A 16,428-nucleotide genomic window follows, 5' to 3' on the forward strand; every position below is an offset into this window, starting at 1 on the left:
ATGGCGATCTGTCAGACAGTTTCGGAATGTACGACTTATCTAACTTTTTGCGTGACGTGCGCAGTGTTTATTGCATTTGTTGTCTATTGTCTTTATGTGAAACATATTCATGCGAAATATGATCATATACCTGGACCGCCCAGGGACAAGTAAGAATCTCGTTTCTCTTGTTTTTTATATCATATAAACATATACTACCCAGAAAGCATATTAACTACTTAAATGTTCAGCTATTCTTAGATTCCGAATAGCTGAGCATTTAAGTAGTTAATATGCTTTCTGGTAAAGCCGGGTCAGATTTCTAGACATACGCCAACGTTAACAAGCTATTTTTTCACAGTTTTTTCCTTGGCCATATACTGACATTCCGGAGAGAAATGAAGTCGGATCGTGTTATGCATGACATACTCCTCGAATGGTAAAATCAGCGTTCAGCAGATGTACTTTCGCGACATAATACAAGCAACAAGGGATAGACCTTGCTTCTTGTATTATAAGTACACAAAATATGAGAATAATGTGTGTAGCAATTCTATCCCTTCATATATATATATATATATATATATATATATATATATATATATATATATATATATATATATATATATATATATATATATATATATATAATGTGTGTGTGCTTATTTTTCATATTTTACAGGACTGAAAAATATGGACCAGTATACAGAATTAATGTATTTCATTATGTGTCATTAGTGGTTTGCTGCCCTGATACTACAAAGGTGAACATTTTATTAGACATCTTTATGCTGACTTTCAAAACTTAACAGCATAAGCCTAACAAGTCACATTCTTTGTTTTGTTTCTGAAGGAAATTTTATTGTCCCCTAAATATTCCAAAGATCCTCTTGTCTACAAACACTTGTTCCACTTGTTTGGACTGAGGTAGGATGGCTCATTTAAAATGGATGCAGATATTCAGTTGACTGTGTTTACTGTATAAATCTGTCCTCATATGTAGCTTTTATTTTAATGCATATATAGGCTTTATAATATTCCCATTAACCAAATCCAAATATGATAAGCTACATAACATAACACATTTTGTTACTCATAGCTCAGAAATGACCTGAGCTGGGTGAGTGTGTTATGAATAGTAGTTGGGTGAATGTGTCAGCTCTGGAGAACACTAGAGGCAGAAGAGTTGCATTGCAGGTTCTTAGGAAATGGACTAGTGACCGCAATGGACCATGACGTGTGGTATAAGCAGCGCAGGATCATGGACCCTGCCTTCAGCAGCTCGTGGGTCCTGCTTTTCACTCCTCTGTTTATCATGGCCTGAGTGTGCAAGGTAGATGCACAATAGCTGATCTTGTCAAACTTTACAGTTATCTTCGATGTTTAATGGACACCTTCAATGAGAGGGCTGAGTGTCTAATGCAGCATCTGGAGGAGATAGCTGAAGAGGGTACAATTGCCAAGATGCACCGGCTGGTCAACTGCGTCACGTTGGATGTTATTTGCAAGGTTTTGAAGTTATTTATGCTATATTTATGCTATGCTAATTATTATTTAAGAGCTGTTTAAACCAGAGATAAAAATGAGTTGGGTTTTTGTTAGGGCTTGCTGTGCAAAAAACATTATAGCACCCTACTCAACAAAAGAAACTAAATCAATCCTAAACCTATATATATATATATATATATATGAAGATACAAGTAGTTATTCCCTGCTGTTCTTTAATAACGAGAACATTTTTTATCTGCTTTTAATTCACAGGTGGCCTTTGGGGTTGATTTAGATTTACTGAAACATCCTGACTCCCCGTTCCCAAACGCCATAGAGCTCTGTTTGCAGGGCATGTTGCACTACTTAAGCGACCCTTTCTTCAGAGTAAGAACAATACTTATTGTACAAAATTTGAGATTTTTGTCATCCAAAGATTTCTGTCATCCAAAAATCTATTAAGATGATGATAAAGTAATAAATATATTTTCTTGCAGTTTTTGCCCTGGAACAAAAAGAAAGTGCAGGAGATACAAGATGCTGTCAAACTACTGCGCACAACTGGAGCCAAGTGGATTAACCAGAGGAGAAAAGCTGTGGAAAATGGCGAGGATGTCCCAAAAGACATTCTAACCAAGATACTAAAAACAGCTGGTAATTTTTTTCATTAAATAATTGCAGCCAATAATTAATTACCTTTGAACTTAAAAGGTTCATATTTGATATAAATGTAATAAATTCAAGACCTTGCTGATGACACCTTGCAGCAATATTTTAACTATTACCCTGCAGAGGAACTTGAGGTTGATGGTGAAGAAGACCATGAACTGATGCTTGACAATTTTGTAACTTTCTTCATTGCTGGTAGGTTATTTTCTAATTCTATTCATTTATTTATGTTGAATCATTGTATGTACTAAATAACCCAGTACACTTGACATGAAATGAAATGAAAATGAAAAATTAAATGAACCTTTATTGTCATTACACATTATACTTGTACATTGCGCAACGAAATTGGTTTACAGCCCCCCTCCCCCTCTTGGTGCAAATAGAAAATAGTAAAATTTAAATAGAAAATAAAAAAATCATTAATCAAAAACAGATTAAGAGCTACAATTAACTATACAGGCGTAAGCATAAATTAACTAAGCTCTTCTCTTTACACACTAAGCTTTTCTATGTACACATGTGAAGAAATTAACATTTGCAGCATAATTTATTGTACATTGTACTTGAGCAGCATAGGTTATTGCACTTGTCCCTGTAGGCCAGGGGTCGGCAACCTATGGCACACGTGCCACCGTTGGCACGTCGAGGCATAATCACTGGCACGTGGCATGCTGGTCCAGCATCAGCAAAAAAATTATTAGACAGTTTTTATGGTTAAAAACAAATATTTAAATAGCGACGAATCAAGCGCTAGGACCACGCAGAAAACGGCCGCTCCGAGTTCGCTGGCCCTGTTATAAAAACTGTCCCTCAAATGGTTTGTCCATGTTTTGAGGTGTCGGTAATGTCTGCCTTTTGTCCTGGGTGTGTACTAGTGATGGGAATTTCGGCTCTTTTTAGGGAGCCGGATCTTTTGGCTCAGCTCCTCATAAAGAGTCGGCTCTTTCGGCTCCTAAATGGCTCCTTATTTGAGGGGGGTGGCGAACGTAAAACCTGGTTTATACTTTCGCGAGTGACCATAGCGCGTAACTCCGCCCACTTTGCGTGAACCTGCGCGAACGGTGGAAGCGTTTATACTTTCCGCGTGCAGTGTTCTCCGAAACGATATGTGGTAGTATAAAGAAACACCCCTGAAAAACAGGGGAAGGAACATTTACCTGATGAATTTTAATGTTGCTTTGTGTTTCAGGTTTGAAAGTGCTGGAATTTAGGCTAAAGTAGGCTATGCTTGAATTTGTAACTACTTACGATATGTGTATTACGTTAACAAATACGAGCCTCTTGTAATTCCAGGGCGAAACATGAGAGAACGTGAAGAACTTAAGATTGGGTGTTTTGAAAATAAACCACCATTAAATAATGTGATTAAAAGGGAATTATTTCGAATCATTTCGAGTATATGTATAAATATTTAACTTATTTAAGTTTATCGTGCTGGGAAATATTGAAATGGACCTTGAAAGTGGTGTACAAGTGCTTTTAATTCCAGGTGTATGAACCCTGTAAACATGACTTTGTCCATTGCGCTGAAGCGCGCCATGCGCGCGAAGTTACAAAATTCGAGAGATGCACGACCTCGCGGATCGACAGCGCGCGAGGCCCTCGCGCACGGGCGGAACCACAGCGATTACGTCATTTTCGCCGCGCGGACCCTCGCGACACGTCAAATATAAACCAGGCTTAATTTGTTGACGGGGGGGGGGGGGGGGGGGGGGGGGGGGGCCAAGACGAACGTACTTTGTTGACCGGGGGGGGGGGGGGGGGGGGGGGGGGGGGGGGGGGGGGGTGGCGGCGAACGTAATTTGTTGACCGGGAACCGGCTCGGTCTTAGAGGGGAACCAGCTCTCGTCGTTCACTTAAAAGAGCCGGCTCTTTGAACCGGTTTGTTCGCGACCAACACATCACTAGTGTGTACTATCCTTGCTGATTGTGTAAGCCCTCCTGAGACAGCGTGTTCTGTAGAGGTCTTCCAGGGAGGGGAGGGAGTGTCGAATAGCCTTCTGTTGATGACCCTCTGTATGGCCTTTTTGTGTGCTATGGTACAACTAGAGAACCACACAGAGACGCAGTACGTTAGAACGCTCTCAACGGAGCAGCGGTAGAAGACCGTCAATGGTTTCTTTTCCAGATTCAGCTTCTTAAGGGTCCTTAGGAAATAGAGACGCTGCTGGGCCTTCTTCACTACCGCTGAGGTGTTAGAACCCCATTGGAGAGCTGCATCCATATACACCTCCAGGAACTTGAAGCTGGACACCCTCTCCACACACTGTCCATCAATGTGAATTGGCTGCAAGTCAGGCTTCCTTCTTCTGAAGTCTACAATCAGTTCTTTAGTCTTGGAGGTGTTGATGACCAAGTTGTTCTCCGAGCACCACTCCACTAGTCTTTGAACCTCCTCCCTGTATGGCCTTTCATTGCCGATCAGTCCGACCAGAGTGGTGTCATCAGCTAACTTGATTGTGATGTTGTCTGAGTGGCTGCTGACACAGTCAGAGGTGTACAGTGTGTAGAGGAGTGGGCTCAGTACACAGCCCTGTGGAGAGCCGGTGTTAATGCTGAGAGCTGTGGAGAGCCGTAACTCTCTGTACACAGTCTGAGAGGAAGTTTCTTATCCAACTGCAGATGGTGTAAGGAAGACCAATGTACATTAGTTTGACAAAGTCTGTCTGGGAGTTTGGTGTTGAAAGCAGAGCTAATGAAGAGCAGACAGGCATAGTGCCCCTGCAGTTCCAGGTGGGAGATGGTGGCATGGAGCGCTGTTGCTATGGCATCTTCTGTTGATCTGTTTGCTCTGTATGCAAAATGAAGTGGGTCGAGGGTAACTGGTAGGCCAGACATGATGTGGTGTCTCAGCAGTTTCTCAAACTCTTTTGAACATGATCCTCACTGTATCAAATATATCAAATTTAACAACCAACAAAGCGTCGCAGTCGTTTCTGTTAATTACTATTTACCGCCCCCCTGGTTCATACTCTGAGTTTTCAGACTTCCTGTCTCATGTAGTGCTATCAGCCGATAAGGTGATTATAGTTGGTGATTTTAACATCCATTTTGAAAATCTATGTGACTATTTTAGCATAAATGTTCAAGCAATTCTTGATTCAATGGGTATCACTCAGAATGTGGTGGGTCCTACGCATAATTGTAGTCATACTTTAGACTTGGTCTTATCATTTGGTATTAACATATCCAGTTTAGCAATTCTTCCTCAGAGTGAGGCCGTTTCTGACCACAGCCTCATAACGTATGAGTTGTGTTTGACTGACATTGGCCGCCCCGCTACCAAATTAAATGAACTATAACACTTTGTACCATAGCCGCGCTCACTGATATTTTACCAGGTCTGACAAACATTGATCCAGATTTCTCTTCGTACAGCTTTAGACAAGGTTGCGCCATTACGATATAAGAGAGCCACTGAGAGAAAAATAGCGCCATGGTACAATGAGCACACGCGTAGTCTCAAATGAGCCGTGTGGATGCTGGCGTGTAAATGGCAAAATTCAAACTTAGAAGTGTATAGACTATCATGGAAAAGCAGCCTGACTGAATATAAACATGCCCTCCATACGACAAAATCCTCATACTTATCTGCTTTAATAGAAAAACATAAAAACAATTCAGGACTCCTATTTATGAACAAGCCATGAACAAGTGTAGCAGTAACAATTTTATGAAATTCTTTAATGATAAGATTGATAAAATTAGGAAAAAAAAAATTGTAATGCTATCTCAGAGCCTGTCAACATGCCAATGCACCTTGACAGCTGGCTGGTCAGCTCTGATGCCCTATTAGAGTCCTTCTCCCCAATTGGTCGTGAGGAGCTTCTTTCATTGGTGGAATCTGCTAAGCCCTCCACATGCATACTAGATGCTGTACCAACCCATCTAATTAAAGAATTACTGCATAAAGAATTACTTAAATAATTATACTGCATCTTTACTTACTATAATTTAACTATTCACTGAGCCTGGGCTACATTCCCGGTTCATTTAAACTTGCAGTCATCAAGCCGCTAATTAAAAAACCTGGTCTTAGCCCCCAGGAACTGTCCAGGAACTATAGGTCAATCTCTAATCTGTCATTCATATCCAACATTTTAGAGAAAGTAGTTTCTTCACAAGTCTCTTCCTTCTTACAGACAGAACATGCCTTAGTTATTTCAGTCTGGATTTAGATCTCATCACAGCACTGAAATGACACTGACTACTGAACGAGTAGTCCTGAACGATCTCTTAATATCCTCTGATAAAGGACATATTTCTTTTCTCATACTGCTAGATCTCAGTGCTGCTTTTGACACCATTGATCATAATATTCTACTTAATAGGTTGGAGACACTCATTGGAATAAGAGGTCAAGCACTCTCTTGGTTCAGGTCCTACCTGACAGATTGTTATCAATTTGTACGAGTAACGAATGCTCAGAGTGTTCTAAGGTAAAATATGGTGTCCCACAAGGATCTGTACTAGGCCCCATATTATTCTCATTATATATGCTACCACTGGGCACCATCATTCGTAGGCATGGTATTAGCTTCCATTGCTATACAGATGATACTCAGTTGTATGTATCTTCCAATCCGGATGATATCACTACTGTCAGGGCTGGCCCCGGGGCGGCTCCTCCAGTTGCCACTAGGAGGAGCCCACGAGTTTGACCACAGGCTAATCAGCGATGATGGCATTCACCTGTCATCCTATGTTTTTAGGGACGACAGACGCAGTGCCTCACCGCTGAGTTGTCTGCTTTCATGTCATAAACCTCAAGCCTGTTTTCTCGCTGTCATCCAACTGTCATGGCATCACACTAGTTGTGACAATGACTTGACTGGAAAGCAATGTCTCAGTGAGCCCTCATGGGTTCCCTTTTGCGTCTTGGTCCTCCCGAGGTTTCATAGGGAGTTTTGTCTTGCCACTGTTGCCTTTGGCTTGCTCATTAGGGATCTGGACCCATACGATTGTAAAGCTGCTTTGTGACATGTGCTGTAAAAAGTGCTATATAAATAAATTTGACTTGACTCAAAGCACTTCATGACGAAGCACATCATGATGGTGTCAGGGCGACTGGTATGAAATCATTTAGTGCGCCGATGTGACGGCATCTCGACCAATAAGTGTAATTGGAAAATACAAATAATGATCCCAGAATGTCCAGGAAGAGAAACATCGATGCAGATAGAAGGGCATTTTAAGAAAGATGGGAAAGCAATGTTTGCGCTTCAAGGATATGAAGCGGTGACTGATGTCAAAGAGTACGATATACGTTGGCATTTTGCGACCAAACACAGAGCTAAGTATGCCAAAATTTGACATTAAGAAAAATTACAAATTGTCAAAGAATTAAAAAACAAACTGCCATCACAACAGAATGTGTTCACAAACGAAACAGCAGTAAAAACAAGCTTTGTTGTGCTTAAAGAAATCGCTGCGCTTCAGTCTTTTTCAGAGGGAGCATTTTTGAAGCCCAATTGCTATTTTCACAGTTATTTGATATTTCAAGTTTTGAACAAAGTAAATGTGATATTTGATTAATTTTTCTTTATTCACTTGAATAGTTTAATCGTTGATTGATGGAGTAATGTGGTTTTCATAACCTAACATATTTAAAGGATTTATGTTATAAAAACAAGCAAACCATTTTTTTACATTTACGCAAATATATCTCTAATATTTGTAACTTGAATAAGTAATAAATTCAGAGGTATTTAACATTAAAGAGTAGGTACATTTATAAGTTACATATGGCCCTCCGTGGTTAACGATTATGCTGATGTGGCCCGAGGTGAAAATGAGTTTGACACCCCTGATTTATTGTATTATACTCAATGTAATTTTTGTCTGGTACACTAGGTAACTTGATGTAGTAGAGCTACTACTTCTGTAACGATCACGCTTTTCTTTGCGCGATCTATTCTAATTTAGTACTTCATTTCATGCTTCTTGTCTTTATTTTGTTTACCTTATTCCCTGCCCAAGTTCTGCCCCTCGTTTCTAATGAGATTCACCTGTGTCTTGTTTGTACTTATTTCCCTTTGTACTTAAACATCCCATTTTTCCTGAGCCTTTGTTGATCATTGTTTCGTTCGTCTCTTATGGTTATCTGTTCTGAATTATTCCCTAGTCTCGCTCACTCCTCATTCCTCCATTAAGTATAGTGGTTTGCCTCTTCCCCTTCTTTCCTTGCTTGTTCTTTACTGGTCGCCTTTGTCTACAGCGGCAGTTGTCTTGTTGTTATTGTGTTGTGTTCGTCCCTCAGGTGGGCGGTGTAACGGTGGTGAACCTGAGGGTGTATCCATGAGATGGATCCATAAGCAGGTGTAAATATACTTTGATTTTAATAAGAATAATAATAATAAACAGTGTTGGGAACGTTACTTTAAAAAAGTAATTAGTTATAGTTACTTACTACTTGTTCAAAAAATTGAGTTAGTAACTAAATTACTCTATAATAAAAGTAACTCGTTACCAGGGAAAGTAACTATTTGCATTACAGTTAAAAATGGTTACATGCCATTATATAAGGATTTTTTGAAAAAGCAGTTTTCATAGCCAGTTGAAATGAGTAGATAAGAAAGGTGTTTAACTTTTGATATTTATTACACATCCACAGACCAATGCAGGATACAATCCTTTAAAATCCCAAATCTTTGTAAAAAAAAAAAAAAAGCAAAAGTAAAGTTACACTATATAAAATGCATTTACATCTATCAAATTAAATTCTCTCAACCTGAGACAACTGGTTTGTTCACAACAGAAGTAAACTTAACAATAAAACCTCTATTCTTAATTAAATAAATCAAATACCCAGTCTGGTAGACATTCAGGAACTTTAAGTATTTTCTTAAATAATGTTTATATCACCACCTTGAAAACGCACATTTTTCTTCGGCTTGCTCTTGACTGCCATTTCGGCCTCTTCTCCGTTTGTGTCGTGTGTCATTGGAGTTTCGGCACGCGTGTAAAAACACTGGCTCTGATTGGCTACAATAACGCTGCCTTAGCCACTCGCTTACTGACTTGTTAAGTTAAACAGGTGTTACACCGAGAACTGTGACCTATCGAGATCTGTCCGCTCGGATTACTGTTAGTATATCAATATATAGTAACACAACGCTTTTAATGACCAGTAACGTCAACGGCATTGTAATGACAGTAAAAGTAATTAATTATTTTATCCCGTTACTGACAAAATGACGCCGTTACCTAATGCCGTTATTTTTAACGGCATTATTCGCAACACTGATAATAAACAACAAGCAGACCCCGTAGGGAAAGCAGGCAGCAGCACAAAAGGGCAAGGCAAAAAGGGAGAGTCAAAAACCAGGCAGCGATAGTCAAAAAACCAAAAAGACTTCAGAAAGGTAGGCGGAGGAACAAAAGGGCTAGGCGAAACAGGAAGGTATCGAAAGGCCAGAGCAGGAATCAAAAACCAGAATCAGTCAGAATGCAATGCAAGAAATAAGTCTTGGTAGAGACACTCAGAGAGGCAATACTTCGCACTGGTGTGTTGTGTACAGAATCCTTAAGTAGGGTGTGGTGAGCATAGGCGGAGCCAAAGCAGGGGCCGGGGTGGCACTGGACCCCCCTGAATTCTGATTGGCCACCCCAAGTGCCCCCCCCAGATGACTGACATGTCACCGCACCGCACATCTTGTTAAGAGCCTGTTGCGTTTTGTAATCGGTAATAATACCTATTGACTGCTAGGTCCCTCCTGTGCAGTAGTTGGCGCTATGTATCACAGAACTGCAATCCACCCCAGGAAAAGAAGAAGAGAGTAAAACGCTCACAAAATAACGCGGCAAGGAGAAGAACAGCAGGCTACCTGTTGCAACAGCGTCTGGCCGTAAATCTCTCCTCTCAGGCCACCTCCTCTCTGAGACCGATCTCACCCCTGAGACCAGGAAATGATGACTCGCTTTCACGTGATTGCATAAGAAATTAAGCATGGCAGATCACAAGATCACTCCTCTGCGTTCGCCCCCTACTACAGAAATAGTGCACTATATTGTGTCAGTTAATGGTAAATAGTACACTATTTCTGTGATGCAATTTTGAATGCAGAGATGGGTTATATATATATATATATATATATATATATATATATATATATATATATATATATATATATATATTAGCAAACATCACATACAGTCGTATGCAAAAGTTTGGACACCTCCTGCCAAACGGAGTATAAACCGCTACTTTTTGCCCCACGCTTTGAACCATTCGGCTTATAATGAGGTACGGCTTTTCTGGAGCAGAAAGTTAATCAGGTGGTAGGTCAAATTTGTAAATCAAACAAGAAAGTGCTCAACTTCATTTAGCACATGCAAGCAGCGGGCACGACAGATAATTTTTTTCAAACTAAGGTGTTGTGTCAAATTCTGAGTCCCCTCGTTTGCACAAGTATTAAGACGCTACAGATGACATTCGGGAGATACATTGATTGTAACTTAGTTCATTGAGCACTCTAGTTTTGTCCTAACTAGATATTTAGACATAATACTGCTGTAATACTGCGAAGTCGTGGTCAGAGGTGAACTTCGGTATAGCCAGTGTGTATTTTATTTAAAATAATTAACACCCTTGAGCCACTGTGTCTTTGGACATAGATAATGTCATTTGCTGTGATGGATAATTAAATTCTAGCTCTTATTTATGCACAGAAACATAAATCGACAATATAATCTGTAGCGTCTTTATGCGGATAAACAAGGGTAGGGGGATCAGGGTAAGTGCGCATGTGTGTTTTGTGTTGGTGTGTGTGTGTTTTGTGTTTGCTTTATGTGCAGGTGCTTCTCCCTGGTGGTGGATCTTGGTTTTCCTGGACCTTGTGGGGGTCTCCACCTGGCAGGAGCCCTCTTATGTTGTGGGGTGACCGGAGCCTGGTCTAAAAGAGCCTCTCCCTATAGGGCTGGGGCCCCCGGATGTTTGGGGACCATGGGGCTCCGGTCTGAAGAGCTCCTGCTGAAGACGGAGATCCTCCCTCCTGCCCGGGGTGACCATGAGGCCCTTGGGGGCTGTTCCCCAGCCTGCGACGGGGGTGCTCTGGGCCTCGGTCTCTGGCGCTCCTGGGTTGGGTGGAGGAGTTCACCTTGTGAGGGGAGGCCCCAGGAGGGGCTGACTCCCCAGGAGGCTGGGGTGACCCCTAGCAGAAGGCAGGGGTCAGCTCCGGGAGGAGATAGGTCCAGGAGGTGATGTTGCCACGCCTTGGGGAGGTAACCTGCACACACAGACACCACGGACGAATTGGGAGCCATTGCTCCTCGTCCACACACATGTGGGGCTAAGCGGCCGAATGCCGCTTAAGGCGTGAGGGCCCTGTGACCGACCGGTGCATGGTTTTGTCTTGTTGACGGCCCAGTGGGTCCAGGGTCCCGCCCGGGGAGGTGAGCTAATCCGTGTTTTGTGTTCTGTGTGCCTGCCTTCCTGCCCCTTCATGTTTTATGTGCTGCTGCTGTGTGCCACACCCAGTGGAGGGGAGTGTGGCTTGGTCACGGTACGGTGGCCCCCCTACTGGTCGCCTCCGTTTACAGCGGCAGTTGTCTTGTTGTTGTTGTGTTGTGTTCGTCCCTCAGGTGGGCGGAGCTCGCGATCCATCTCACCAGAGGGTCGCTTTTTTGTCTATATATGTCTTGTCTTTGTACCAGTTGACTGCTTGTCATTATATCTTTAATTTGGATCATGTCACGGGTCTTTGGTTTGCGCACGTTTTTCATTAAACCATCATTTTTCCCTGAGACTTTGTGTGATCACTTCCATTTTATTTCGCACTCCCTGCCCATCACAAATCAAAGTTGGTCTGCTCTGTGGTCTGCTTTTTCTAATAAACCCTGCTGTCGCTTGGTCTCTGTAAGTGTTATCGTGTCTGATACTTTCGCTGTTGGTTTAATTTGGATGTCAGTAGTCGTTTGTATCTTTTGTTAGTTTGGCTTTTGTGTAATCCTGGTTTCAAGTGGTTAAGTCATTTATCTGTTATCCAAATCACTTCTTTAAGAATTCGGTTCAGTAATGTTGTAAGGTTGTAGTTGAGTTTGTTTTACTTTATTCCGTCCGTATTATTGCCTGTTTTTGTTTTACTTAATCGGCCTTGGTTGTATAGTGTGGTTTCAGTATTGTAGTTCAGACTGTAATATGCCACGTCGGTCTTGTAAGCGTGTCTCTCATATTGCTGTAGGAAACCTTTGTCAGAGGAGCGATCTCCTCAAAAGCAAAATTAAACCACCTCATCTCAGCATTTGTGTCCGCTTCCAGTTAGTACGTTACAACTTCCTATTTGACATATAGTATGATATTGTTTTTAAATCTGCTTCTGCTAATTAAATAATTTGGGATTATGGAAAAGTCATGTAAATGTCCTTGTATAAATTGTTTTATAAATTTGTTTTATTTTTAGGTCAAGAAACAACAGCCAATCAACTCTCCTTTGCCATCATGGAGTTAGGAAGGCACCCAGAGATATTGAAAAAGTAAAATAAGAACCACAAACTAATCCAAATAAATAAATGATTACACTCCTAAAATATTTCCTAATTTCTTACATTATTTGAGGATATTTCACTTTCACATTATCCCATTTTTCATCCTGTACTAGTGATCTTCATTATGTATGCAGCTGTAAGAATGCTAGTTATAAAGCAGTCTTGCTTTAAATCCTTAGGGCTAAGGAAGAAGTGGATGACGTCCTTGGGACAAGACTTGATATACTGTATGACGATCTTGGTAAACTCACCTACTTGACTCAGGTTAGTTGAAGATGGGTTTTTAATCTGCAAACATCTAATCTGAAAACATAACCAGAAATCTGTAACCAGAAAATATATATTCGGGTTAATGATTTCTGTGAGGGATTATTGATTTGATGTAGATTTGTTCTTTGTGTCTGTGGCTTAGGTTCTGAAGGAAACCCTCCGTATCTACCCTACTGCACCCGGAACATCTCGTTGGCTTCATGAGGATTTTGTCATCGGTGGATTAAAAATCCCAGCAGAATGTTCTGTTATTGTGAGAGTGCATCCGGTGATGCATACAAATATTAGTAATATTTAGTATATGTGTGCTCCTATTTACTGTTATGTCTCCCTCTATAGTTCAGTTCTTATATCACATCAAGGATGGAAAAATTTTTTAAAGATCCTTTGAAGTTTGATCCAGAAAGATTTCATCCAAATGCTAGCAAGTATGTTTTCCTATTATTATTCTTATTGGAGTTCATATATTTATTTACCTTAGGCCTATTGATTATGATAATGTATTGAATATGATAATTGAATTCTCTTTGCAAAGGCCGTATTTCTGCTACTACCCATTTGCCCTTGGCCCACGGTCCTGTCTTGGACAGACTTTCTCACAGGTGAGATCTCACACCACATCCATTCATTTTCTTTTCACATCATATAATAAAAGCAATCAGCCCATGATGTACAATTTTAACACACTAATCACTTTCCACCTAGATGGAGGCTAAAGTCGTGCTCGCCAAGTTTCTTCAGAGATTTGACTTCAATCTTGTGCCTGGGCAGTCCTTTGACATAAAAGACACAGGAACCCTTCGCCCTCGAAGTGGAGTGTTATGCACTATCAAACACTGTGCTAAGAGCACATCTTAAAAGGTGTGCTTTCAGGAATGTACCTGTATCCTGTATTTACTCTTCTGACATTTACTATTATATTCTTGGAATTGTTGCTTTTTAAAGCAATATAAAGTAAAAAGTCTAACCACACTATGGCACTACTGCCACATTTATTTTTTATCTGCTATACTTCTGTTATACTACTATACTTCTGTTATACTACTTTCTGTAATATTCTGAGTCTGAACCTAACAAATGGAGGATGGGTTCCCAAGGTTTCTTTCTTCCAAGTTGTTCCTCACTGCTGTTGCCCTTGGCTTGCTCATTAGGGATCAGAACACATGGCTTTGTAAAGCATAATGGGGCTGTTTCTATGCCAGGGCTGTTTCAGAATTGTGAAGCACACAATACTGCCTTAAACCTAGTGTTCCCCACTCTTAGCTTATACTCAATACGTCTATACGTATATACAGAACGTTATACTCAATAATGGGGCTGTTTCAGAATTGTGAAGCACACAACACTGTCTTAAACCTAGTGTTCCCCACTCTTAGCTTATACTCAATACGTCTCCATTCACATTCACCACTTTCTTCCATTAAAGCAAAACTCCCGTGCATTTGTACTCTGTGATATCCCCAGCTCTCATTTACAAAAAATAAATAAAATAATTGCTTAGACATTTATTTTCTCAAGCATACATATAAAACAGGTCACCCTCTGTTAAAACTGATACCGAGCTTAATAACTAGCAGCACACCACATTTCTCACATTTCAGTTCTTTCAGATTGCAATATAAAACCACAATAACATCAAGCCATATGTCCAAATTTGGACAACGAACTGTACATAACCTGACATCCCTTCACAATCCATCCAAAACACAAATGAATGTAAAATATTACTTAACAGATTAATTTAGATTTTATTACAGAACACCGGCCACATGTCTCACCTTCAAAGAAGCACTCATTGTTCATGCCCCTTGTTTCAAACTCTGCCTTCTGTAATTGTTTGTAATTGAGCTGTGTCTTGTTAGTTCCTTGTTTAGTCTGTATTTGTACCCTGTGTTTTGTCTTCCATGTTATGGATTATTATATTATTACTGTGGAGTTTGGTTGTCTTCAGTATTTATGATCCCTGTTCTTGTACGTAGCTCAGTGTCTGTTTTGGGTATCAATCAAAATTTATTTATATAGCATTTTTTACAACAGTTGTCACAAAGCAGCTTTACACGTGTCTGAGTCCTAGCCCCCAGTGAGCAAGCCAAGGGCAACAGTGGCAAGGAAAAACTCCCTAAGGGCACGAGGAAAAAACCTTAAGAGGAACCAAGACTCAGTGGCAGAACCCATCTTCCTCTGGCCGACGCCGATCACCATGAGAACAGTAATTAAAGAGACACATAAAGAAGTGATGGAAATGATGAATAGTTCTCATCTTTGTGTTCTCTATGCTATTCTTATTCTTAAGAGTCCTAGACTTCTTGATGGTTGGTAATAGTAGTCCAGGACCATGGAGATACAGCCATAGCAAGGGAGAATTTGGGGTGGTGAGAGGGGCCAGGTGGGTTGATCTTTCATCATACACTGTAAACCCGAATATGTTCAATGAACCCAAAACATTTGGGGTAACACGTTGCCTCAAAAAAACTGATTTCTTAACCATTGAATAAACGTAAAAGTTAAGGTTGACTGTACCATCATTTTAAGGTACACTGCATTGTTTGATTCAGTACAATAAACTATTCTCTCGTGTTATACTAATTTATACTTATTAGTTAGGTTGAAATATTTTTTTTGTTTACTTAATTTAATATTATTTGTTATTTTTTCCAAACCTTTTAATTTTGCCCGTGCTAAATATGCACTTCTTTTTACTACTAAACATGGGGTTGGGGTAATATGTGAATCTACACACCTAGATATATTTGTATGTACTTCCACATTTATATAGCATTTTTTTTATAAAGTTGTGGGTTCAACACTAAATGGGGGAAACCCTGCCAAACTAGAACATGCATACTTAAACAATTCCAAAATAACAGCACATCTATTGCTGTATTGCTATGAATAAAAATAATTTAAAAAAACAGATTGACTGGTTTTTGAAGGTTTATTGTAATGTCATGTAAAAACTGACAAACAAGAAAGCCATTCTACATTAGACATTATATATAACAAAGGGATTTTAGACTGGTTAAGATTGAGATTTACACACATGCTACTGAATAAAGGATTTCCCACTACTGTGGCAGCAGCCTCCTCCCCCCACCTCTACAATGACTGTAGAGGTTATGGGTGCTACTACAGTAGTGACAAATACTCTAAACAGTAGCATGTGTGCAAATCTCAATCTTGACCAGTATATTACACACCAAACTCTCTGAAAACATGGTGGGAAGTGTAAAATACCAACCGTGACCTGTAGGCCAAAACAAAGAAAACCTATTTGCCAACGCTGTCAAATGACCATGTCTGGTCATTCAAGGATTTCCCACTACTGTGGCAGCAGCCTCCTCCCACCACCTCTACAATGACTGTAGAGGTGATGGGTGCTACTACAGCAGTGACAAATACTCTAAACAGTAGCATGTGTGCAAATCTCAATCTTGACCAGTATATTACACACCAAACTATCTGAAAACATGGTGGGAAGTGTACAATACCAACCTGAAGTGACCTTACATGGCCAGCTGATTAGACAAAGTCAAC

At 40.4% G+C, this 16,428-nt stretch overlaps 1 protein-coding gene across 1 annotated transcript; it reads left to right on the forward strand.

The window, feature by feature from the left end:
- On the forward strand, positions 1-15,810 carry LOC143523587 (cholesterol 24-hydroxylase-like). Its single transcript, XM_077018144.1, has 15 exons — positions 1-149; positions 341-418; positions 662-743; positions 833-906; positions 1,177-1,263; positions 1,350-1,488; positions 1,741-1,854; positions 1,965-2,121; positions 2,260-2,331; positions 12,540-12,612; positions 12,804-12,888; positions 13,037-13,147; positions 13,234-13,322; positions 13,430-13,496; positions 13,600-15,810. The coding sequence occupies exons 1-15, from the start codon at positions 1-3 to the stop codon at positions 13,750-13,752; spliced, it is 1,530 nt and encodes a 509-aa protein (XP_076874259.1). The 3' UTR covers positions 13,753-15,810.
- The last annotated feature ends 618 nt before the right edge of the window (positions 15,811-16,428 follow it).

Source organism: Brachyhypopomus gauderio, chromosome 9, assembly GCF_052324685.1.
Source record: "Brachyhypopomus gauderio isolate BG-103 chromosome 9, BGAUD_0.2, whole genome shotgun sequence".
Classification (NCBI taxonomy): Eukaryota; Metazoa; Chordata; class Actinopteri; order Gymnotiformes; family Hypopomidae; genus Brachyhypopomus; species Brachyhypopomus gauderio.

Bases quoted from the DNA above. Each gene is read 5' to 3' on its own strand.
- LOC143523587 (XM_077018144.1), top strand. From the start codon at position 1: ATGGCGATCTGTCAGACAGTTTCGGAATGTACGACTTATCTAACTTTT. The intron at 419-661 runs GTAAAATCAGCG...CATATTTTACAG, and splicing joins CATGACATACTCCTCGAATG to GACTGAAAAATATGGACCAG. The intron at 13,497-13,599 runs GTGAGATCTCAC...CTTTCCACCTAG, and splicing joins TTGGACAGACTTTCTCACAG to ATGGAGGCTAAAGTCGTGCT.